The sequence below is a fragment of the Poeciliopsis prolifica genome, unplaced genomic scaffold (genome assembly GCF_027474105.1).
Source record: "Poeciliopsis prolifica strain line A6 unplaced genomic scaffold, Auburn_PproV2 SCAFFOLD005, whole genome shotgun sequence".
Classification (NCBI taxonomy): Eukaryota; Metazoa; Chordata; class Actinopteri; order Cyprinodontiformes; family Poeciliidae; genus Poeciliopsis; species Poeciliopsis prolifica.
This window is the reverse complement of record NW_026562380.1, coordinates 9,444,144-9,470,115: the sequence shown is the minus strand read 5'-3', so window position 1 is coordinate 9,470,115 and position 25,972 is coordinate 9,444,144. Positions and strand designations below refer to the sequence as shown.

The 25,972-nt window shown below is 38.6% G+C and overlaps 1 protein-coding gene across 1 annotated transcript; it reads left to right on the top strand.

The window, feature by feature from the left end:
- Positions 1-839: 839 nt before the first annotated feature.
- Positions 840-21,403, top strand: golga7bb (golgin A7 family, member Bb). Its single transcript, XM_055029417.1, has 6 exons — positions 840-957; positions 3,323-3,510; positions 13,496-13,621; positions 13,954-14,106; positions 17,510-17,611; positions 18,918-21,403. Exons 1-6 carry the CDS (start codon positions 840-842, stop codon positions 18,996-18,998), a joined length of 768 nt encoding a protein of 255 aa, XP_054885392.1. The 3' UTR covers positions 18,999-21,403.
- Positions 21,404-25,972: the final 4,569 nt, after the last annotated feature.

Genomic DNA, 25,972 nt, shown 5'->3' with positions numbered 1-25,972 from the left:
TAGCCACCGCAGCTGCCGTTCTGTCATACAAAAACTCAACAAATGATACAACTAAATATGGTGACAATAATTACAAGACATTTTACAAGTTCTGTACACTCTCTGGGCGCATTACTTGTTGCTGTAACTTTTGTGGAATTAATTTGTTTCATTCTTGGACTCTGTGATTATTAGCTCTCCTAATAAGATGTGTCAAAAGACTGTGGTCTAAGTAGTGAGGAAAAAATTCCCAAAGCAGTCTGGGAATTTTTGGGAATAAACAACATGAAGGTCAACATGCAGTTCTGTTCACCATTGCATGCTAATGCAGTACCCCAAGGTTCAATCCGGGGGCCGCCTTATTTAATGTTTATATGCTCAAACAATGTTCAGGTTATAACACTTGATAAGATAGTTACCATAAATATGATACACATTACAATATCACCATTTTACCACAAACCCAATCAATTTTTGTGTAGATGAACAGAACAAATAAACGCATTGATGTGCTTCAGCTTTTCTTCTTCTGAACATAAACGTCAGCAATTTTATTACTTTCCTTTAAAATCTACAAAAGAAAATTTGTTGGAATGTTAATTACCTTCCGTTAAGGGACATATTGCATTCATAAATAGGTTTAATGCTGACTGTGCAGTTTCCTTCTTTGACCATGGTGACCATTTTTAAACACATAATATTTGTATTAATATTCTGATGTAGTATTAGCTCGCTGAGTATGAATGGAATAAAAAGTGGCGATTGTCACATTAATTCTGACAAGTGCTGGGGTTTTACATAGCAACATGACCTGTGTGAAGGCAGGCAAGGAGTGATGGCAGCAAACTAGACAAGCATGTATGAAAGTTCCACTAGCTCAGTGGGAAGCTGTGTGTCTGAGTGTCCAAGCAGACTGGGATGTTTTCTCTGCTGTCAAAGCCCTGATGCACGTGTTCATCTCAGACCTGCAGAAACCAAGTAACACACTGGGTTGTGTCGAACAAAGCTTACACAACGTAAACAAAAAATCTAATCACCTCATCCATCTGAGGTCATCTTTGAGCGGGAAACAGGAAACACAAGTCGAATTGAGGATTTTTGGAACTGTAATGTCCTTACAAAGCTGCTCATTAAAGCAGGACAACCACAGGCACTGAATAAATATGTGCCAACATATTCACAGTGTGTTTCAACAGGCAGAAATGAATAATAATCTGCAATTTCCATGCTATGTGCTAACATAGAAAATGTCAACCTGATATTGGCATGTGACTGAAACTGTTGAGCAGAAGATAACAGAACAGATTGTAATCCCAGACATTCACACACAAAGAAAAACATGTGAACATACACACACACACACACACATCCCAAAGGAATCTGTGGTAGTGTGATTAGAACTGCATCTTTTCAAGCAATCTGGAGCAAGCAGCAGGATGCTGGCAAATAATATCAGCTCTGAATAATGCTTGCTCATTTTGTCAAAGCTCTGTTCATTTATTTCTGGATTTTGTTTCTGTTTGTTAGAGTTTGATGCTGCGCTACTGTAAATGTGTTCACCAGAAAGGCTATTTATTCTAACTCTGGAGATTTAGCACCAGATTAACGGAGAAAAGACCTGAGGTTGGCATATCATAACTGAATTTTAAACAATTGTGAACTTGTAAACGATATGTAATGGTCAGCAGTTATACTTTGAAGACAGTGTTATTCAAAACATTTTATACCTTTGTTTCCATTAACCACATACTTTTCACTATAATTTAGAAACCTCCCAAGAATTATGTCAGTAATTTTTAAAATGTGCCTTTATAGAACACTGAAGCTTCTTTTGTCATAATTTTTTAAAGTTGAATTACAAGGCTATTTATATTTGTGGCATGAATGCCAGGACTTTGAGAGGCAACATGCACAGCTGTCTGAGAAATGACTTAATACTAATCAATGTCATACTTTTTTTTTAAATTAATCTCATACTAAACAAAATAGAAAAAAAAGAACATGTCTGTAATGACAAATATACACTCATGCCAACCATTTAAACATAAAAAAAACCTGTTTAAATGGCTGCCATTGCAGGGGAGTCTAATCTTTTTAACTTTGGTTCTCAAAACTGTAAAATGAAACAAGTTTATTGTTAAAATTCCTATAAATACTTAATATTTTTTACCAATGGAGGTTGGTAAAACCTCCATTGGTATACATTGTTCACCTGCACAATGTATGCTGGGCTGATGACATGGTTAGGTTTGTTCTGTACTGGAATCTACCGAGAAAACAGCAAAACTTTACATGAGTTGTTGTTTATCGTATTGCGTTTGATTGGTGTCCATTTAGACTGTCACTATTGGCTATAATTTAAAAAGACAAAGTGTCTCTGGATCACTTCCCACATAAAAAAAGAGCACAGTGGGAAAGAGCTGAACACAACTTCCGACATTTTTGGCTTAAACATTTATTTCTAGAAGATTTTGAGTCGCCCGTACAAGCAAAACCGATGGAGGATCTGACAGGTGGTTGTTACTCTCTCCAGGTAAAAGCAAGTACTGTCCCAGCAGTTTTTAATCCACAAAACGCCTAAACCTCGCTGCCGGCTAGCAAATGAAAGATGCTGGGAGAAACATCAGAGACAAGCAGCTCTAGAAGCTCTTTTAAACGCTAGTGGAGCTTTTGCTACAGCTGACCACATACCCGACACCGAACCAAAGACCAGAACCAAAACAGATGTTCCCGGACTGCAGACTGAAACGGAAACTGAGCTACCTACAGAACTACTTATCGAATCTCACAGTCCGACCAGAAGTACCAGTCATTCATTGTTTCATTTATGAAGCTGAAGGTGGCAGCAGTGAACATCAGCTTCTTCGTCCAGCTCTTTCCTCTTCCTCCATTTACTCCTACTGATTTCTACATTCCCCTCAATTTCAGTGCGCTCTGGTTCCAATTAGGGCAGGGTTAGGGTCAGGGTTAGGCAAACTCATTGCTGTGTTGGCTTGCACAATCGAGCCAAGCATACGTCAAATACCCAGAATGCATTGCAGCATAAACAACGGCATTGACGTGACCATGTTTTATTAAAATTTATAAAAACCCAACAGTCTGCAGTATCATCACTGTATTGTTTTTGTATCTAAAATAAATATTTGTCAAACAAAATCCTTGGTTGAAACTAATTGTGGATCCCTTTACATTTTTAATTGATCACAGGGTGATCCACCAGAGAGCCCAATGCATGAACCTACATATACCACTGACATTTAGAATACACATTATGCAGAGAGCCGCTTGCTGCTAAGAAGTCCCAAAGAAGATGATTGAGCAAGTGTCTCCCTGGTGCCGCCAGAACCGCATCCCGCATCCCGCAGTCTCGCTGACACTCACCAACACGTGCACGGCAGCTCGCGCGCTCGGGGCTCTACGGCAGCAGCTACAGCAGCGGCAGCAGCAGCAAGGTTGTCCCGCACAACACGAGCAAACGGCGCCCGGCTCGGGACAGACCCCGCATCCTCTCACTGCAGCATGGCAACAGAGGTAAGGGATTTCCTGCTGCTTCTGTCAGTGTTCCCCCACAGACTCCATTGCTACCCATTCTTATTTTTATCCGGGCAAGTGCAGGTGGGGGGACGCGCTGCTGCAAACTGAATCAGATGCGTGTGTGTCCCGAATGTGGTGAACACCTGATTGAATATTCGACTGATTCTGGAGCACAGGAGAGACTCGTTTGATTATTTAGTTGTTCTTGTTATTAGGCCCGAGCAGCTAAGCGCTGCGAAGGCCTATTGTTTTCCTACTGTTTCTTATTCTTATTATTCTTCCACCCAAATAAATTGGCTTTTTGAGGGCTTTATCATATTCAAAAACTCACCAAACTTGGCGGACGCATAAAGGGAGTTTCAAAATTTTGTATTTTAAGGTCATTGCAATAATCGCACAAGAAACGGCTCAAGAGCGCCACCTTGAAATTTTCAAAGGACCCTTTGCTATTCACTTACTTTATCCTAGAGACATGAAATTTGGTACACTTGTAGAGCTCCCCAAGACGCTCAAAATTTACAATTAATGTCATAGTGCAAGTATCACAGGAAGTCGGCCATTTTGGATAGAAGTTCGGATTTTGAGCCCATTTTTGCCGTTTACAGCCTTCATATTTGATCTATCTCCTCCTAGGTATTTGATTGATCGGCTTCAAACTCGGTCAGTCTGTTCATAAGGCATGTCCCATCTAAAGTTATCTAAACGGTGAGTTTTTGAGTATGCTGAAGGGGGGTTAGCAGGGGTCAAAGTTCACCTACTCGCCGTAAAAAAATAAACTGCTATATCTCCTACACAGAAACTCACAGAGGCACCAAAATTACTGTTGTTGATCATCATCGGGTCTACTACAATACCCTATGGTCGAATGATGACATCACTTAGGCCACGCCCTGAGAACAGGAAGTGTAATGTTTTACTGTGAAGGGTCGCTATCTGACCCCTTTGACCTCATCAACATGAAACTGTGCCAAGACACAGAAAACATGTTGGTGTATTGAGGATTCCAACCCCGACCAGCTTCGATGGAGCAGGTGGGCGTGGCGGCGTGGCGAAGTGACCTGTAACGCCATCGCCATACGTTTGGCTCTAAATTCCACATTTTCAGGCCCAGCTGCTGCAAACTCACAAGGATGGATCTTCATCCACTCCCCAACAGGAATCCATCACAATATTTGGTGGGCGTAGCCTAATTTTTCTATAGCGCCCCCTAGAAAACTTTAAATGATCAGCCCCAAGCCATGCTTTAACCTACAAATACGAAACTTTGTACACATATGTACCTTGTCAGGACATACAAAAAAGTCTCTTGGAGCCATGGTCTAAACCCCACAGGAAGTCGGCCATTTTGGATTCAAGTTCGGTTTTTTACTCCATTTTTGCCGTTTACAGCCTTCATATTTGATCTATCTCCTCCTAGGGATTTCGATTGATCGGCTTCAAACTCGGTCAGTCTGTTCATAAGGCATGTCTCATCTAAAGTTATCTAAACGGTGAGTTTTTGAGTATGCTGAAGGGGGGTTAATAGGGGTCAAAGTTCACCTACTCGCCATAAAAACATAAACTGCTATATCTCCTACACAGAAACTCACAGAGGCACCAAAGTTTCTGTGATTGATCATCATCGGGTCTCCTACATTATCCTATGGTCGAATGATGACATCACTTAGGCCACGCCCCTGAGAACAGGAAGTGTAATGTTTTACTGTGAAAGGTCGCTATCTGACCCCTTTGACCTCATCAACATGAAACTGTGCCCAGACACAGAAAACATGTTGGTGTATTGAGGATTCCAACCCCGACTAGATTCGATGGAGCAGATGGGCGTGGCGGCGTGGCGAAGTGACCTGTAACGCCATCGCCATACGTTTGGCTCTAAATTCCACATTTTCAGGCCCAGCTGCTGCAAACTCACAAGGATGGATCTTCATCCACTCCCCAACAGGAATCCATCACAATATTTGGTCGGCGTGGCCTAATTTTTCTATAGCGCCCCCTAGAAAACTTTAAATGATCAGCCCCAAGCCATGCTTTAACCTACAAATACGAAACTTTGTACACATATGTACCTTGTCAGGACATACAAAAAAGTCTCTTGGAGCCATGGTCTAAACCCCACAGGAAGTCGGCCATTTTGGATTCAAGTTCGGTTTTTTACTCCATTTTTGCCGTTTACAGCCTTCATATTTGATCTATCTCCTCCTAGGGATTTCGATTGATCGGCTTCAAACTCGGTCAGTCTGTTCATAAGGCATGTCCCATCTAAAGTAATCTAAACGGTGAGTTTTTGAGTATGCTTAAGGGGGGTTAGCAGGGGTCAAAGTTCACCTACTCGCCGTAAAAAAATAAACTGCTATATCTCCTACACAGAAACTCACACAGGTACCAAAATTACTGTTGTTGATCATCATCGGGTCTACTACAATACCCTATGGTCGAATGATGACATCACTTAGGCCACGCCCCCTGAGAACAGGAAGTGTCATGTTTTACTGTCAAAGGTCGCTATCTGACCCCTTTGACCTCATCAACATGAAACTGTGCCAAGACACAGAAAACATGTTGGTGTATTGAGGATTCCAACCCCGACCAGCTTCGATGGAGCAGGTGGGCGTGGCAGCGTGGCGAAGTGACCTCTAACGCCATCGCCATACGTTTGGCTCTCAATTTTATTTTTAAAGTTTTATTTTTTTAAATAATTTTGTGGGTTAGAGTACAAACATTCATTAATTTTGGCTAGAAATAATACACAAACATCGTCATTCAGCAAAACGTTTATTCACTACACAAATGACAGCTCCGCTGAGTAAAATGGGGTCAGGTTGATGGAGTACCACTGCCCCCTGGTTGCGCAATAATGGTACTGCTGGCGCAATACCAGTATTGCGCCAGCAGGAGGCAGTGGTACTCCATCAATGAGAAAACAGATCTACGGCGAACGGCCGTCAAAACGTTTCGAGCGCGTTTGCCTTGAGATTTCCAAAAGGATAGCGGTTACATTTAACCTGAAATGTTATATGTAAGCCCTCAGATAATATTTGTTGGCTTAAAACACGGAGTAAATGTAGCGTTTTGTTAATAGCTGTTATTTAATACCCCAAGTAAATGCATCAATTCCAGCCGTCTGTGCCTTACTGGTCAGTTAAGTGTAACTGTCGTGGAGCTGCTACGTCATAGCAGTCGGCCGGCGACAGCTGGAGCTGCGAAGTTTTCCTGTACATTTTGCCTGCTTTTAGGAGCCACAGAACTGGACTACGCTCAACATTTTGCTTGTGTTTTGGAGTTGGAAATCCGAACCACGCTTTTGAGCAAGAAGGCTCTGTTTGACCGGAGTTGGAGCAGTTTTAATGCGCTCTTTGCGCCTGAGCTTCCGCGTTCCGGAAATACGGCTCAAATGTTTTTCCAAGGTAACAATTAATAATGTACATCGATCCGAAGCCCACACAAGTAAGCCGGAGAAAAGTTTTAAGATGTTTGCCTCGTTATACATTCACAGATATGAAGGTGAGTTTTATTTTCTCTAAACTGCTAGCACAAGCCAGCTAGCTTGTGCTAGCAGGGATTATTCTCTGACATTTTTCTTGTAAAAATCTGTTATTTAATTATCTAAAGATTTCTCAGCCATTCTAACGGACACTGTTTGTGCCTTATTTTCAAGCATATTACGTGTGTTTATTGTTAACGACAATAAAGCAGCGGGGAGATGAGGGTAGGGGGGGGGCAGATTACAGTTCAGAGTTTTTGCTTGAATTATGACGAAGAAAATCGAGCCCAGAGCTTACTCTGGTATCGGAGTTCTAGTTCAGCTGACTGTTCAGATTGAGAGTTATTACTTTTAGAAAAATATGGCCGTGTTGATTAAGATTTCTGTGTTATTTCATTTGATTACTTTTGCATGCTTGTTGTGAAGGGCTCATTAAGACGGTGTTTAGAGCGGTGTGTACGGCGTTAGCTTCAAGTGGTAGCTTTAACTTGTAGCAACAAATATTTACAAGCTGTCTTGATTGAGGATCGCTTGGAAATTCATGAAAACTTAAACAAAGTACATAGTATTGTTTTATTTGTGTCTTAAGTACGACTTTGTCTTTTATAGCAGTCATAGTTTCTGAAAGTGGAAAAAAGAGCCGCATTCGGGTATACAGTTGTGACGTCAGCGCGGCAGGTGCAAAGAGCCCATTGCTGTTCGTTTAAACAGTCGTAACTCGCGGTGCGGTGAGTAATTTATTCCTTCCTGCTGGTTCTGGAAGCCGTCATGTTTGGAACAGTTATTCTGAGGAGGATGCTAACCCAATGCCTGAGGCCTGCAACGTTTTTAATGCTAACGAAGCGCTTTACTAATTCAATAAACTGAATAGTGTGTTTGATACATCCAGTTTCATACATTGAGAGTTGTTTGTTATTATGTATAGAAGATGTTTAAAATGTCGTTTCAAAGAGCTCTGAGAAAATGCTAAGTATCTTTTTACCGATCCATTGGGGTTGTAATATTTAGTTGCAGCACTTCCTGTGATTAATACCTAATTAATGGGTGGGATTCAGCCTGTGCTATTGTTCTAAAGTGCTGAAAGTTAACTGTGCTCTGTTATTGTGCATTGCCCTTGGTTTATTACTGAACAGTGCGGTTTATTAAACTGATACATCTTAACCTTCACCATTTTCCTGACTCATTTCACAATAACGTCAAAGTTGCACTGCATTTAGATCTCAGTTGTAGTTAACATCAAGCATGTGGGTGTGGCTTAGTGTAAAACTTTCACTATTTACCATGAAACATCAACATTAAATGACTTCCAAATGCAAGATCACAGCTGCATCACACTTCCTGTCTTTCTAGAGAACAGCCCTGAACACATTTCCATGGTCACTTGATGACCTCACTGTAGCCCCGCCCACTTTTAAGAGGCAGTCACATGTTTTTTCTGCTGTATATTTTACTGTTATTCTATCATTTATATGGGTTTCATCATGTGAATACTGACTAAAAATGATAACATGATGAACTCTATGAATGCTGGCTGCTGACCGAACCGCATTGGGGTGTAGAAATGACGAAATGTATTACTTCGCCATGTGCATACGATCGGCTCTAAATGACACGTGGATCATCCGACAGGCACCAAATTGAATACGTATGACCTTTGTTGACCTCTAAAGAGCAAAACAGCATTGAAATGTATTTTGACTCCACTGTGCCCCCTACATTAATCCGCCAGCTATATTTCCTCGCTAAAACAATGAATCTGCACCACATTTTTTGCATCGTCAAGGAGCGCCGCCGAACGCGTCGATGCGTACCGCCTGGTGGACGGGCGCGGAAACTGCGCAACAACAAGCGTTGATGGAAACTGAGCAACAGCTTCCGCGGTGCGGGCGGAGGCGCTGAAAACTGCGTGAGAGCTTCTGTGGTGGCTGGCGTGAGGCGGCGGTTGCTAGTACCCCAAGGAGGCCAATAGGCCGGAGCGGCGCTTGGCTGCGAGGGCCGCTCGAGGCTGCTTGCAGCTTTAATTTTATTTATATTCTCTCCCTAGTATCTAGTAACATTTTGAAATTTGCTCGCATTTTACGTTTCTTTTTTCTTTTTTACTATAACTCAGATGCAAATATTTATTGAGTAGTTATTTATGGAGACTGTTGGTTCAGAATGTGATTGCACTGTTTATGAAAATGACTATTATGATCATATTCAGCATCAGGGACATACAAATCCTCGTCTCACCTTCATCTGCATCATGTTTTCACTCATCTTCACAAGGCGTAATAAATATTTTTAGATAAAGTGAATCCTTTTGACACAGTTCAGAGTCTAGCAAAACAGATAGATTTCTACCCTGAACACTTTTTGGATTCATCTTCTTTCATTGTGGTTTTTGTATGACTTGAAAATCCAATTCAAGATAAACAACAATGTCCTTGTTCATGCTGTGACTAATAGCACAACTAGTTGCCTCATTCAGGAGTTGCGGGTTTATTTTTAGATCCAGTAATGCCTGGTAGCTCCTGGGCCAGCAGCACATCTTCCTCCCCTCTCCGTGCCCTTGGTAATGTCACCATAATGCTGAAGACATTGCTGGCTGAGTTATCATGGTGATGATCTCACAAGAGGATGCAGCTATTACTTTGCATGGTTGGGAAAGCACTCTCATCCAGGCACTGATGTGGGTTAATTTATGCAAGCATGTCCAGTACATGTGGATATGGGAGATGTATGTGTAACAGAATTGCCCCAATTTATCGATCAGTAAAAACAGTAAATTAAGCACACTAAAAATAAAGCTAAAGTTGAGAAGAAACCATGGGACATTTTTTTTCTTAGGTTTCATCTACTTTATTGTCTGGTGTTCTTTTGCAAATCCCATCATTTTCTTAGAAACACATGTGCGTCCATGCTAATACACAATTATTTTTTAGTCCATGATCTTTCATTAATCCAGAGTATAAATAATTTGATTTGACTGATGCAGTTTGAAACCATAAATACCAAACTCTGAGAATCCTTCCATTATGTTTACTGCATGAAAAGTCGACAATCATTGGATAACATTATTGAATAGCAGTTGGCTTGCTCTGCAAATGTATCGCCTAATATCATTACATTCAGATTCTGATCCCAGTCGGTAGCTTCGCTTTGGCTTGGGACCTGGTCTGTTTGGAAATAATGAGCCAAAGAGTAGACTGGCAGAAAGGTCCCAGCTATTCCACCTTTTCTAAAATAAACAAAAACGAGGTTTCTTCCTCTGGCTTTGGTCTCACAGTTGTTAATGTATCATTTCAATCTTTTTTGAAAGTTCATAGACCCTAGGGTGAACAGGAAGCCACTTACAGAGTTAAGAAAGGATAAAAAAGAGAGCACTCACTTTGAAAAAAAATGCTGAGAGATAAAAATGACATGTCTAATGTTGAATGCATTTACTCTGCATGCCCTTATTGTTTGAGTAAGTGTGTCGTCTGCCTACTGGCAGCACTCACCCATATTGCAGCTGTGTGCTCATTGAATCAAAATGACTAAACTAGGGAACATGTCATGTTAGTGAGAACTACACAAAGCTAGAATGCAAGAATAAGGAGGAGATGTCATTAGAGTGGAAAAAAGCGACAAAGAAAATGTTACCTCTTCATTCTGATCAGTTCTCTGCCAGAGGCTTTCGCTTTTCCTTTTGCGTGTCATTTTTTGAAGCTTTCCCAGAGTCTTTTCTGATGACAGCTTTGTCCTATTGTAAAATGCAGTTTTAATGGCTTGCCCTGTACTTCTACAAAATGTCAACACATTTGATGTGAATTTATTTTTTATTTTTATTTGTTGTTAATTACATAACTTGCCTCCATAATGCCAAAGGAAAGGAAATGATTCTAATTTCTGTGGCAAATAGGAAGACATTTGTAGAAACTTTTAGGGGTTGCACAATTAAATGCCTGGCACTTAGGTTGAAGTGGACTTCTTTCACAATTCCCTTCAGTGAATTGACTGGTAGGTCATTTTGTCACTTCAACCTCCATGCAAAAAGACCCTCAGGCTGGGAAGTTTTTTAAGCTCCTCATTCTTTTTCACTCACTCCAGCGTTCTTGTTAGCCACAGTTATGATTCTGGCCATCTTTGCCTTTGTTAGGTTAGTTCCCTTTGGTTATTTTTTTTTATTAAAAAACCCTTGCATATCTCCCAAAAAAATCTGTACACCTGGGTTTTTTGAAAACCTAATAATGAAATTGTATTTCTTGAGGTATTTCTTGCAGTAGCATTCTTCTGTTCCCAGTCTCTACTTTTATGTTTTCTAAAGTTTAAACCCTATAAGAAGGTTATTTATTTCAACAACTGAAATTGAAAATTTCTACTCACGAGACATCAAAAATAGTTTTTGATGTTTTTTTGTTATGCAATATCTTCATTTTCAGAGAAAAGTTTTTATTAACTGTATGTCATAATTGCCAAAATAAAGAGCATGTGATGTTATTTGGGTGAATTTATGAATTTCTCATTTTTAAGTCACTTGCTGAAATAAGTAAATTTTTAGTGATACTCCACTTTGTTTGGCTGTGCCAGTACCTTTTAAATGTCTAAATCAGGGGTCTTCAAATCCAGGCCTTGAATAATCTCTGGAGAACATGACCACATACTGAGGAGGTACCGTAATTCCTTCATTTACTTCAGGTATGTTGGACCAGAGGCACATCTAAAAGTTTCAGGACCCTGGCTTTTGGGGTGTGGCTTTCAGGATCTCTGATCTAAATATTAAATTCCTACTTTCGGACACGTTTGGAAAACATCCTGCTGGTAGAAGAACTTAATACTCACTGTTACTGTTTTTTCTCATTAGTGTTTAGTAACAATTAAATCAGTTCTAGTCATCTTTTGATGTTTTGGTGATTTATATTTAAACAGTACAGTATTTCCCATTCTGGCACTGCAAAGCACAGAACCAATGTAAACATAATGAGGTTGACGTTGGGCCAGCTGATGCTGATTTGAATAAACAAAGCTGCGGCGTGTCTTCATGATTACATCTATTAATAGAACGACTGATGTATCATCATGGCCCAAAGATAGACACTATGTTAGAGAGGCAGAGAAAGCAAAGAAACAGATATTAAAATCTCTGGCTGTGAGATGATTGTGGTTGTTAGTGGATGAAAATAGAAGCTTAGACTCTATTTCTGGTTGAGATTGATGTTGGCCTTTTCTGTAAAGAGATGAAAGACTGGCTCTGTGCTGTGTCTGCTTACATGGTCTCACTACCTTCCAATAATAACAGACTGCGGTGGCCACCAAAGCTCTGCAAAAGAGGCATGGATTAAAAGTTGGCTCGTTAATTCTGGCAAATACACAAATATTTTGCATTCCTGAAGAATATTATATATACAGTATATATAACCTGAAGGACATCGTGTTGCTGTATCTTTTTATACTTTCTTTTTGTTTCTTACTGACTCCTTCCTGTTTTCTTGCATACCTTTTCTGTGTTACAAATTGCCAACCTCTTGGGAGAAGTAATTTAGATCAGCATGAGACAAGTTTACTGTGCCTGTTTTGATGTAAAACATAGCAGTTACTAGCAAAGTGCTGCAAAGAGCAGAATCTCTGGGTGCTGTAATTGAAACTGGGTCTGTCATTGCAAGCCTGCACTGCTGTTAAAACATGATATTTTCACATTTGGGCCATTACCATTAGGTAATTAAAAGCTGCCAAGAAGATTTCTCATCACTTTATTGGCATTTATAATGAAAATCTGTAGAATTGACTTGTCAGAAAATACAGATGAACAACCAAAATAATAATAAAAAAATATATGTATGTGTGTGGGTGTGTGTGGGTGTTCCAGTGAAGTTGTTAGTATCCAGCATTTTTTGTGTTTCTGGGTTGTTCCTGGACATTTTAAGCAAGTCCCTTTCATCTGAGAGTGACAGTTTGGGTCGGAGTGTGTAAACTTGGACTCTGTTGGTTGTTCCAGCTGGATGCTAACACTAAACACATCAAAAGCAGTTAAACATAAGCACATTAATAATCATGAATGGCCTCCTCAATGTCTTTAACACTATTGAGTTTGTTGACTATGCATAAAACCAAGAAACAAAGTTTTTTAAATGAAGTCAATTATGCTAAGTAGAATGGTCACATATCCCTCTAGAATATGCCTGGTGACCGAAAAGAATGCAGTCAGGATTCAAGCTGCCACCACTAACATTCCCACAAATATTGATTGGGGTGTATTTGAGTCCGCATGTCTTAGGTTTTACCCGGTGAGGAGTTGGAAACACTTCAAAATAAACTCAAGTATGTCTAGTTTTTGTTTTTAAGAATCACTTAGGTATGTGTTTCTTTAATCACTCCCTGCTGGAAAAAGAACAGTTAAGAATGTATCAGTAAAAACCCCTAAACTATTATGACATTCATGTCTATGATGAGCTATTTAACTAGAACTGTTTGCGAATTCGATTGGACTTAAATCTAAAGAAACACTTCCTTTTTCTTCCCCACTGCTGTGTGTCTTCTAAGTTTCATAACCTCCAGGACATGCAGCACACTGCGTCGCTGGTCACAAAGGTTTTCATACAACGAGACTACAGCGAAGGAACAGTGTGCCGATTTCAGACCAAGTTCCCCACAGAGCTCGACAACAGGGTGAGAACTACAACAAAGCACTGTGAAACAACTGCAACATGTTGCAGCTTAAAATTAAGTCATTTTAATGTAATAAGCAAATATGCCTATTGAACTAATCTGCTTTTCTGCCCATGCTTTTTCACTTCAGATTAGACAAGCTCTAAGAGTGTGAAAATTCTTATCAAAAAATTTAATTTTGGCTTGAGTGAAATGCAGCAGGCATGTTTAACATGCTTCTCAATAGGTGCATAACTTGTTTATGTTGTTGTGGGAGAGCTAAATATACTTGTGCTCCCAGTCTGCCATATCTATACCACTCATTACTTTCTCTCCTTGTTTGTGTTTATTAGATAGAGAGAGCTCTGCTTGAGCAGACAGTAAAGACCCTGAACTCTTATTATGTGGAGGCTGAGAAAGTTGGCGGTCAGTCATACCTGGAAGGATGCCTGGCTTGTGCAACAGCATACATCGTCTTCCTCTGCATGGAAACACGCTATGAGAAGGTAAGAAGTCTAAAATGTCCCCACCTGAAGACTTGAGATATTCCTGTGAAAAGACAAAAGATTTAAACTTCTTTCTTATCTGTAAAGTGTGTATTATTAACAATCTTAAAATCTTAAAACCTACATGCACGGCAAGAGACTGACGTCAATAAATGAAATGTTTTCAGAAATGGTGTCAGACCCGACATTTATTAAGTGTTGGACACCAATAGAGGTCCTGTGTCTGTACCCTGGTAGCTTGAAGCAGTTGTGAAAAATGGGAAGAGTGTTTTAACAACACTAAGATAATGCTGTAGATGTTTAAAAAAAATTGAGAATTGTGGTACAGTAATATGAACATATCTAAGCTTTGACCCGCTGTCTTCAAATTGTAAAGGTGATAGTAATCAGCAGTCTGATGTACCATGCTCAATTTTAGAAGGTTAAAGATAAAACTTTTAGAATCAGCACATATTGAATTTGTTTAGTATTAAACTCATAAGTCATATGAAAATTCTGGTTGGTTTAGCAATTTAGAAGTTAATGTTTAAAACCAGACAGAAAGGCATTTGGTTTTGTTTTGGCTGCTTTCTAAAACCCAGCAGTTTTTAAAACTCGCTCCTGTGGGAAACAGGCAGAATGCAGGAGATAAAATCAGGTCTTTAAAATCTTCCACTACTTCTTACATCCTGTTCTGAAAGGCACACATGAGTGGCACCGGGTAAAGCATGGCACGCCATCTGTAAAACAGTTTTACTTAGCACAGGCAAGATGCCCAACTTCAGAAAGCACAGGTGGCTCAACCTGTTCATGACTGTGTTGCCGCTTGTTAGTCGCTGAGATGGAACAGGAGCACATACGCATGCATACTGCAATCGCACACACAAGCACAGTGAGCTTGATTAATCCTCTTTGTCGTTTTCTGTGAACTTGCCAATGCATCAGATGAGATTGGAGTGGCGTGAAGTTCCAGCATGTCTTTCTGTTCTGATCTCTGTCTCACACAACATTCATCGCCCTCATCTTGTAGCATTTTGTAAACATTGCGTTATCAAAGCTGCGCCAGGTACTGGGAGATTGACCAAGGCCCACAAAGCAGGTTTATTGCTACGTTGAAGCCATGCAGAAATGGCCTGGTCTGACTCACCTTTCATCTTCCTGTCAGGTGGAACCGCTCCATTGAGAGGCTCAGATGTTATCGGCTCCAGAGAGTTGTTTATTTACCTGTTTAAACTTTATGAATACCTCTATGACTGACGATGATAAAATATACCCACCCAGGTTGAAGCTGAGTGTCCAATCTTCGTAGCGGACTTTCAGAAGGCACTGATTGTTCCCTGCACGTCGGAACAAGCACCCAAAACTCCCTCACACAGACCTTTCATTGTACATCTCCTATTTCTTTTCTTCTTTGCTGACAAGAACGTGGCTCAAAATGCAGCAGTAGATTTACTATGATGCAAGTTCAGAGTTTGTACAAAAAACACAAAGACGTTTCTACATGCAACTTAAAAGAGGAGCACTACTACTGTATAGTGTGTGTATAGTCTTCCCAGAGCAGCTGACACAATCATGCCAGTATAGCAGTGACACAGTTAGAATAAGGATACTTGAATGTCAAATTTTGAAAGTAAAAAGGGTTGAGCTTTTCCCAGGGTTTACTAGATGTATGATTGGCTTTTTCCTTTGGACACATTAAAGGAGTTTTTGTCATTATTTATTTATTTGCAGACGTAAATATTTTATGCCTTTGTTTTTTTCCCAGTTTGTAATGTTTATTTTCCACTATTTAGTTAAATCCATAATGTGTGTGAGTGTGCGTGAACCGGTGAGTGACTGCTGCTTTGCGGTTCTCTGGACTTGATAAGGCGCTATACAAGTACAAAGTCATTTACCATTTAAACTTTAAATTAAAGAAATCTTTATTTTACCAACATGTTTCTTCTGACTGGAGGCAAAACCAACAATTTGGATCAGCACAGCTCGAAACCTGATTTCAATTTTGATGAGATTTTGTAGAGTGGACTAAATATTAGGCCGATGACAACCAGAGAGAAAGCAACCTGCTTTGAGCTCATTCCAGAAAAGTAGCTGATTTTTAAATATGATGTCTCCAAACCAATCGAAGGTGGAAAAATATTTTCAGATTGTAAGGCAGGATAAAATGCAGTGCACCCGTGCATAAAACAGATTACCTGTCAGGAGCGCTAAAAGTCATTTCCCATTGATTATGCATGACAAGATGACATAATTGTGTTTTCTGTGTTGTGTTTGTCTTTTAACTCCAAACTCAATAATGATTCGCGTTCCCCATATCAAAAGAGCACTGCTCACCTTTTCAAGTCAAGTGGAGTCCCAGATCTGCTCATTAAAACCTGTAAACAGTTGAATGTTTAGAAAAGTGGTATTCTAAAAACAGATTTGCTGACTTTGTTATCCTTATAGCAGTGATCCTAATAAACACAAGGCTGAGCTGAATGAAGTGCATCTGAGTGACATAATTAGACTGTATTTTAGAGTTGCATGGCATGTCTGCGTTGCTGGGACCCACACAGGCATGTTTGATGTACTTCTGAGGAGCTGTTCTAATCAAGCCTTTAGTTTATATCTGTTAATTTAGCATGACTGTTCAATTCTTTGGAGCAACTTATCAGCAACAAAGATAGACTACAAAGGTTATTTGCAACTGTTTTTGCTTTTTTTGTGTGTGTACAGACATGCTAGTTTAAATTTGTATGTCGAGGCACAGCCTGAAGTGCACAGTTTCCTCCCCACTGCTATGTGGTTATTGCTCAGCTGCTGCAAATCTAAAGGGTGGGTTCATTGCCAATACAATGTAAATAAACTAGCCACTTTACTTTTTAGAAAGTTTGTCCTGATGGTTAGCCAAGGCATAACATTTGGCCTGAGAGAGTCATCTGTTCCATTTGGAGCCATGGCTTCAAAATGGAAATTTTCAGAAAGAGAAAGGAGCTCCTCGGTTTTAGCAATTCAATTTACAGTCATGCTTAGCATGAGTGTTTAGGAATATGCTAAAAAAAATACTGATAAACTATAATAGAATTATTTTAAGTTTGTATTATAATTCTCTGGAATAAATATGAACTAATTTGCTACAAGATGAACTAATTTCTTCCGTTTTTATATTTTCCACTTGAGACAAAACATATCAGGAGACTAAATGGCTAAATCCAATTTTATGGTTAATCTCTCGTCTATCCATGACCATTACATGTTACATAAAGTACCCATTAAAAAGTAATATGCAGGTATTAGCCCCCAGTTAGTGTAGTTAGATTGTCTTTGTAGAACTGCATTACCTGCTTTTGCATTCAAAGAACTTTGGATGTTTCTAACGTAATCTGGATTAAAACCAGATGTGTCAGTCCTCCTCTAAAACCTCTTCAACCACCTTTTATTTCAGGTTTTGAAGAAGATATCAGGCTACATCCAGGAGCAGAATGAGAAGATCTACGCTCCGAGAGGTCTGCTGCTCACAGACCCCATAGAGAGAGGAATGAGGGTTGTATCCTTTATCCAGCTGCTGCTACACTTTCTGAGAACAATAAACAAAAATGTATAATGGTCTAGGTCATAGACTGGCAATTGGAGAGACTGGCTCTTACCAAAACAGTTGCTAGTGATGGATATAAGAAAAGCATAATTTGTACAATTTGAATAAATCTTTTAAGTCAACATTATACCAGTTTAACATCTCCTTGTTACCAGGAATAAATCGAATACATGGCAGCTTTGAAGAGGTTTGCTGAAAGAAAATTCTGAAAGCAGAAAATAACCAAAAGCCAAGATCTAACAAAAGGAGCAGGCAGACGTCATGGAAAGTCTTGTTTTTTTCAAATTAGCCAAGAATTTTTACTGTTCTATACAGTTTTCTAGATGTCTTTGTGGTTCATGGCACTGCTGGGTTTTTTTTTATTGTCTTCCTGACTGACCCCAGAACAGGCAACAGGAGAAAGAAAAATGTGCCGAGCAGACCATCACACTAGCTTGACGTAGAATAACTTTCTGAAAAATGAGACTAAAAGTCAAAGAGCAACGTTTTACCAATGTAGCTGGTGCTGACCTAAAACTACAAATAAATGTTGAAGACCATTTTACAGTAAGCGAATCCCGTAAGGTTTAATTTACCCATCAATTCTTCTTAATCATAAGGGAATCCCAGCCCTCCCTTGCCACAGTGACATGCTGAAGCTTATTCTTAGGGATCCAGACATCTTCACAGAGCAGAAAGAAGATATTACAGTGGGAAGCATCCTGCTTTCATTAGGATCACATGCTCCAACAACCTCAACTGCCTCTTTTCCTTGCAGAGCAGCATTGGCTTTACTTTAATCTTTCTTTGGATGGCTGAACTACAAACCCGATCTATGCTGTTCACTGGCTGTAGGCAACACGCATTTCCAGTTGGGTCAGTGATCAGTTCATGCTACCCGATTGTCTCCAGATCAGAGTAAAAAAATTAAAACATGTTTGTTCAACTGCGATCTAGGTCGGTTTGTTCCCCTCACACTGGAATCCACGTTTGCGAACTCCAGTCCTCACCTCCTCTCACAATGGCAGATTTTTGTGCCAAACTTCCCTGATGACTAACCTCCCATATGATTTTGTTTGGCAGGGTTTCTCTGTCTGGTAAAGTAGGAACCTCACAGGTAAAGCACCACTGCTATTGTGCAGAAAGCTTTGACATGGCAATATCCATAGCTGTCATTGGGGATTCCAGAATGATATTGCTTTAGGACATCCCTTTTCGTGCTCCTCTTTTGTGCGTTCTTCTTCATCTGTATGATCCTTGACGCTCCTGGTGTCCCCAGCTGGAGATCAGCGTGTTTGAGGACCGGGGCTCAAGTGGCTCTAGTCCCAGCAGCATGTCATCGTGCAGCACTGCTCGGTGACTGGAGGAGCAGCACCAGGCTTACGGGTACCACCACAGAGGCAGCGGGACCCTCACCAACATCCGCATGTTGAAACATGAGAGCACCAGGTTCTAAAGACAAACAGAAAGACGGAAAATCCAAGGAGGTGATCCACAACTTTCACACACTCTTCCTGTTGAGACCTTCGACTAACCACCATTGGAGAAGGATCTGGCTTGTATAAAAGCTGTGGCTACTTAAAATAATCAACCTAAGTAAAACAAAACCCACATAACAGCTTGTGACAAAAAGCAAAATCCAGTGTCTAAGAAGATAAAACCTTTACTTTTGAAAAGAAGTGAATCATTTTTGTTCCTTTTCATCATGTCTGTTTTATGTCCTAACTTTGTCTGCAGGCTGACATGAGTTTAGGCCTGTTATCAGTGCATGACTAGTGTCATTTCACTGTCATTGTTATTCTGTGCTCATTTATAGTCAGGATACTCAAAAGTCTGTGCAGCAGCACCAGCATCTAAAATGAGGATAAGTTACTGAGCCCCAGGAGACACAGTGTTCTTGCATTTGTTTCAGGTAGTTGATGTCAAGTCACTTTGAATGGTGGCAAATGGGGCTTACCAAAGCCTCAGGCTTTGTTCAGAGGTATTTGGCATGAATGTCAAACTAAGAACAGTGTGATTTATTTATCTTTCTTATTCATCAGAGTAGATTAAGTGATCTGCATCACAGCTGCAGGCCATATATGCAGACATATTCACATACCATGCCCTAACATTAGACGTACAGTATATGTAGTGAAGGGGACATGTGTGCACATGTAGTATATACAATGAGACACATACGTGTGCAGCATGTGCTTATGCTTTCCTGTCCACACAGAGATTATTCTAGAGTTTTGATATGACAAAGCCAGGAAATATGATTTCAGCTTTCTGGGAACATATTCAGAGGTTTGGACTTTTTTTTTTTCGCTTTCTCTCTGGATAATAGTTTTGATGTCTGGCAGTGTTTATGATTTTGAATTCACTTGCAGTCTAGTGTGAGATGAAAGCGTGCAGATCTTAACACTGTCAAAAACCCTTTTCCCTAAACATACTTACTGGCTTCCTAAGAAAGCTGAAAGAGAGTGGGCCGTTATCAGGGAAGCTGGAGACTCTGCACTCATTAAGCCGAGAAATATGTTTCTGTTTGAGAGCTGGAGCTCGCAGGAGAATCGGCCCACACAGAGTTAAAGAACTAAACCTTATTTAGCCTGTGTTCACGGCTGCTATGTAGATGCAGATTGTGTTAATAATTCAAACACAACAGAAAGGCAAAATGTAAAAAGTCTTGGAATGCACTGCATCCAACTGGCGCACTCAGAGAAGTAGAAATGTGGAAAAAGAAAGTTCTGCCTCTCATATGGAAAACCATCAATCATGGCTGTATAGCATCATTAAGTGTGGCCATAATGTTGCAAATATTTTCATATTGACAGAGTATCAACATAATCATTTTGTTTGTCTATGTTTATCATGTTGTGGTGTTTTTAGTGTTACTTCAGAAGCTGATGCTGTTTTATTTTGTTACTGAATGTTCAGCAGTAAACTGACCACTGCAGATCTGTGTTTTAATTTATTTCTGTGAATAGGTTTACATCTTTCAGCCCTTGGATAACTGATCTGAACCAGCGAGACATTTATACCACAAGAGTTTAGATGTGCTTGGATTTAGCCTCCTGTGCTTTGATTTTTGATGCCTTCATGTTTCATACTGGTGGAATGGATATCCAACCTGGTGCTGATGGACTGACCAATTTAAAAGTGACTTAACACTGCCAAAAGGCACATAAAGGAGCTTATTGGACAATGTATATTAAAATGAGTATAAACAATCTGTGCAGGTATGACATTGTAGCTTTGATTCTACACATTTGTGAATAGAAGATAATGAATATGTAATACAATAATCCCATTTCACTAGATGTTAGTAATTTGTTTCGTATGTTCATGAAGAAAAGGAGCAGTTAAATGCTGGATTGTTGTCATTTGTTAGTTTTTATTGATTTATCTATAAATCTATTGAGTTTTGATACTGTAACTAATAAAGTTGACAGTACAAACAAGTTGGTGACAATGATTCTCAGGGAAACCTTTTAACAGGCCAAATTTTAAAGGTCTTTAACGAGTGTAGCAACATGGTGATGGCCATGTTACTCAGCTGGTTGCACAAGCTACAATGGAGTCTCTGAATGCAACTCCTCAGCCTATGATTAATGTTTGCATAGACCTAATGTTGAACAATTCATTTTATTTAGATGTTTAGAAACAGGGTTTCATCTTAAAGTAGCATGTCAGTGGTAGATTAGAGTTGGAGAATCATAAGTCTGACCAAAAACAATCTTATCTACTGATAGATTGTCATATATATTGTCATATATATTGATCCAAAGAGCCTATATATATATATATATATATATATATATATATATATATATATATATATATATATATATATATATATATATATATATATATATATATGTTAGTTTACTGATGTACAAAGTATGTTAGTCTACTGATGTACAAAAATCTTCCAGAAAAGGTACTGTTTACAATTGGTCTGAAAGTCATTTTTCTTTTACATATTTAATAATATCCCTGTTCACAGTACAGAGACAAAGAAGTGACAAAGTCACTTTTGTATAATCAGTCTTAAATGTGCAAATCAGACAGCCAATCATAAAATGTGATTTCTAAAAAAATGTGATTGGGATTAACTTAAAATGCAAAAAAAGATCTATTCTGTTCTATTCTGCAAGTGCTGAACAATGGTAGGTAGCTCATTTAATAATGTTACCTATGGGTACTTTACTTAACTTGTACTGCATTTATGAGTGACACACCTTCATTAGGTTGTACACAATCAGTAATAAGAACATATCAAACGCTTGATGTTCTGTAAGAAAAGAAATATTGAGCAGTAACTATGATGTGTTCCTGAAAATATCTAATATGATGTGTGCAGTATTGGTGCTGAGTTGTTTTGCCTCTGGGGAGACTCATTGTTCTGCACTGATGTTTTATGCTGCATGGTGTTTAAACATGTTTACAAAGGTCAAGACAAACAAAATCCCTCTTAAAAAAGTATTGCAAGATGCTGCCAAATGTCCTATATTAATGTTGTTGGTGTGCTAATATTTGGTTACTAGTAAGTTCATTAAAATAATGTTATGTAGATTTTATAAAAGTTGATTAGACATCCTATCCAGAGATAAGATGTAACTGTCTATAAAGTGTTTGATGAAGCCAGTGAAAACAGGATTGATTGTTGTCAGTATCAAAATAAAATTAATTTTGCTTTAAAGATTGATTCAATTTTTGACTCTTGTTAGTTTTATAAACTGAATGCTGTAAAAATTGCAATTGTCCTAAGCCCAAAGGCAACAAGGATGCAAACTTTAGGTTTGGTGGTAAATGTTTGAGATTTTTTTCCTTTTTAAATTTTCTCAGGGAAAAATTTAATTTCCCCAATTTAATGACAATATAAGTAAAATTTTTTGATCTAATTTTCTTTTTATCAGGTTGGAAACTATGTGCTGTTTTTTTGTTTTTAGATAATTTTTCACAAATATCATCATTCTATTAAGCCAAATGCATGATTTTTTTTATTGTCTAAATTTTTATTATTTAAAAACCTACAATTAGCAATAAAATGTTTGAAAAACAAAGTTATAATTTTTCTATAGACAATGTTGCTAAAAACAAATTATATCTTGCCTTTTTTGAAAAAGTCATCCAATATTTACCTTTGAACAAGTTTTGCTTAGCTGAACTGAGGTCAAAAATGAGGCTCTTTGGATCATAAAGGTCACAAGTCCCTCTCTTAGACAGTACCAAAGTTTCCATGTTGTCAACATTTGTTGCTCTCTGGCTGGACAACACTGTTCCTTTCTGCTCTGCTTTCCTGTCCTTTTATTGCTTGTTTTCTCAACAGAAAGGAAGTCGTCTACTTAACCTTCACAGTTGTTTGGTTTTTGAGTCATGGAGAAGAAGTCACTTCTTGCTCTTGCATTAATGGACTTAAATGCTTATTCTTTCTGAAGACAGAAAACCCATATACCGCCCGAGATTCTGCTTTCCAGAAATAATGGAGCATGCAGCAATCTGGAAAATATATGTGTGCACTTGCATGTAAAACAGAGTGTTTTGGTAAAAGATCTTTTCATTACAGAAAGCTCTTTGTCTCCACCGGGTGTTCTGCCAGTGACATGTGTTGACAACTTCATTTAGAAATAAATGTTAATGTATTTAGTTTACCATGGCAAAGCCCTAGGATAACATTTATCCAGTAAGAGGCAGTTATGATTCTTTTGAGAAAGCGGAAAGCTTTGTAAGCTGCTTTCAGGAAGCAACATAAATTTGACAATTTTCACATTGAGTCAATTTAGAACTACAAAGTTTAATGTACTTTACAGAAATCTAATGTAACAGATCAGTGTAAAGTAGCAAATAATGGTGAAGTTAAAAAAAACAAGGTTTTTTTTATATTGTTTTTTGGTTTACAAAAAAAAACCCTAATTGTGTATTTTTATAAATCCAGTGCAAACAACAGAAAGGATGCAACAAGCTCCACAGTCTAAAGAAAAGTCTTAAATATGTATGTTTTGAACACTTTTCTGTAAATACAGCAACAGTGACTTGCTTTTAGCCTGGGCAGAGACAAAATATACAAAGGCAACACCAGTCAGCCATCTGCTAAACTGCTTTTTTGTGTTAGCTGTGGCACATTTTGAATGACCTCTGTGTGATTGACAGTTGTTGTGGTTGCTGCTGGATCTTCCAGATATTCGGCCTGTCTAAATCACACTGACTCATGCTGAGAGATTATAGTGGGGTCAATCTTCTCAGATCTACTGTATGAACTACAGGACAATCAATTGTTGCAATAGTCATTCAAATAGACAGTTTTGTAAATGGATCAATGAGTTGATTTAGCAGAGGCTGATAAAAGGTTGACAGAGGGAGATATGACTGATTTGGAGATTGTCTGTTTTATTTAGTTAATACCAAATTCAGGACCAGAAGAAGTGATGAGAAAACATTCACAAATGGAGGAATTCACCTCATCAGCATTATCCAGTAAAGAGCCTTTCAGGGGTCATATAGAAGAAAGAACAAATACATAACACATGCAATACTTAAAAGAAAAGCAAAACTAGACATAGTTTCTTATTGTGTTTATTTTACATCAGGCCACTTTTTAATGGAAAAATGACTCAAATAAGACACAAGTTGAATTTAAATGTGGTTATGCTTGTTTTCCTCCTCACATAAAACTTTTAATGTTTGCTCTTAATTTTTCAACAACAAGCACATCCTACCACAGAAACTAAGATCCGATCAACAACCCAATGAATTTTGACCACAAGCTTTGGTAAGTTTACGTCTTGATTTTATTAATGGACACTTCTGTTTGGATCGAACATCAATCAAATCAATCAATCAAAAACGTCAATATCTTTCTCAGATTACAACGCATGTGACATGCAGCGGTTTTCGCATCTTTCTTTGATTTCCTGAATGTAAAGGTGAAACGAGTCAAAAAACGCAGATTCCTGAATACATTGTTAAAATATACCTCTGTTAAATATGCTGCTAAAAGTCAACTTTAGAAAACCTCAGGATGTCTCAAGGGAGGGAGGTGAAAATTTTAAATTAAAAATAAACAGAGCCAAAAACAAGAAACTGCAAACTTAGGATACTTCAAGCACCCTTCCAGGTCTCTATCACAAATAAAGCATTGTTAGTTTGACTTTAGCCTCATGCTTTTTTTTTTTTTTTTTTTTTTTCAGAAGAATGTGGTATTTTTATTGAAAGAAAAAGGAAAGTCTGTTCCGTTTATACTATGGATGAACCCGTTCTAACCAGAATACACATAAAAGCTATTTTCTTCCACATTTTCAAATACATGACTATGTTACAATTCCTAACAAGAAAAAAAAAGACAGCACTGTATCTCTAGCCCATTTACTTCCTATCTCATAAATTGGTAAAAGGAAAGAAGGCAGTGGAAAGTGTTGTTAGAAACAAGGTTTCAATGTTGAAACTCATCCAATTAGGTCATTTTGTAACATTAGTCTGCATTAACAAAGCAAAACAAAGTAGAACTCTGATGCTGGTGATGGGCAACTTCCAGGGTTAGAACATGGGGTTGGCTCAAAGGACAGACTTTGGTTTGTTGTTCTTGGCCTTCCAAGAACCCGACAAAACCTCTAAGATAAAGAGCAGCTTCCAACGTAAATGACATAGCTCATTCCAAGCTAATGAAAACAAGATGTTACTCTCTTTATGAAAAAAAATATATATATCATAAATTTTACATCTCCAAAATCCCATTTAATAAAGCAAATGTGAAATCTCGCATAGTAAAATGTGGCATGTGTGAAATACATGTACATTGGTTTACATGGGGTGCGCATGTACAATGTGCACCGCAGTTGTTATTCTGCTGGCTGAGCAAGAAAGAAGGAAATAAACCCCAAACTCAGAAAAATTGGGCTCCCCAGAAAGAAAGGCTTCATTTACCTGTAATCTGTCAACCGACACGTGATTCTTAAAAAACTTGTTTAAATCTGGGGAGTAGAACTTGTTCAGTGATGTTGCTTTGTGTGATTTTGAATTTATACAATCAGATTAGCAGAATCTGAGTGCTGGATTTCAAATCTGGAACATTTGTTCACATATTGTTTGACAAAAAGTTGAACATTTATGCCAGGTAAAATTTGTTCTCATTTGCACATTTGGCTATAATCAGTTGTATCTGTACGTCTGTTATGTACAGGTTTAGATCTTCATTTTAAAGAAATAATGGTCTGAAGTTCTCTTCAGACCACCACAGATTCTTAAAACTGTGGTGTTTTAAGAATCTTGCTGTAAATGGAAGAAAAAATATAAGTTACATTTGTGTATCTTTTCTCAAACAACACGAGCCAAAAATAAAGAGTTATGACCTTC

What these genes read in the sequence shown, in the direction of transcription:
- golga7bb (XM_055029417.1), top strand. Translation starts at nt 840, where the DNA reads ATGAAAGTTCCACTAGCTCAGTGGGAAGCTGTGTGTCTGAGTGTCCAA. An exon ending in CTCAGACCTGCAGAAACCAA is followed by an intron (nt 958 to 3,322) that starts GTAACACACTGG and finishes TGGTGCCGCCAG; the next exon opens with AACCGCATCCCGCATCCCGC. An exon ending in ACTGCAGCATGGCAACAGAG is followed by an intron (nt 3,511 to 13,495) that starts GTAAGGGATTTC and finishes GTGTCTTCTAAG; the next exon opens with TTTCATAACCTCCAGGACAT.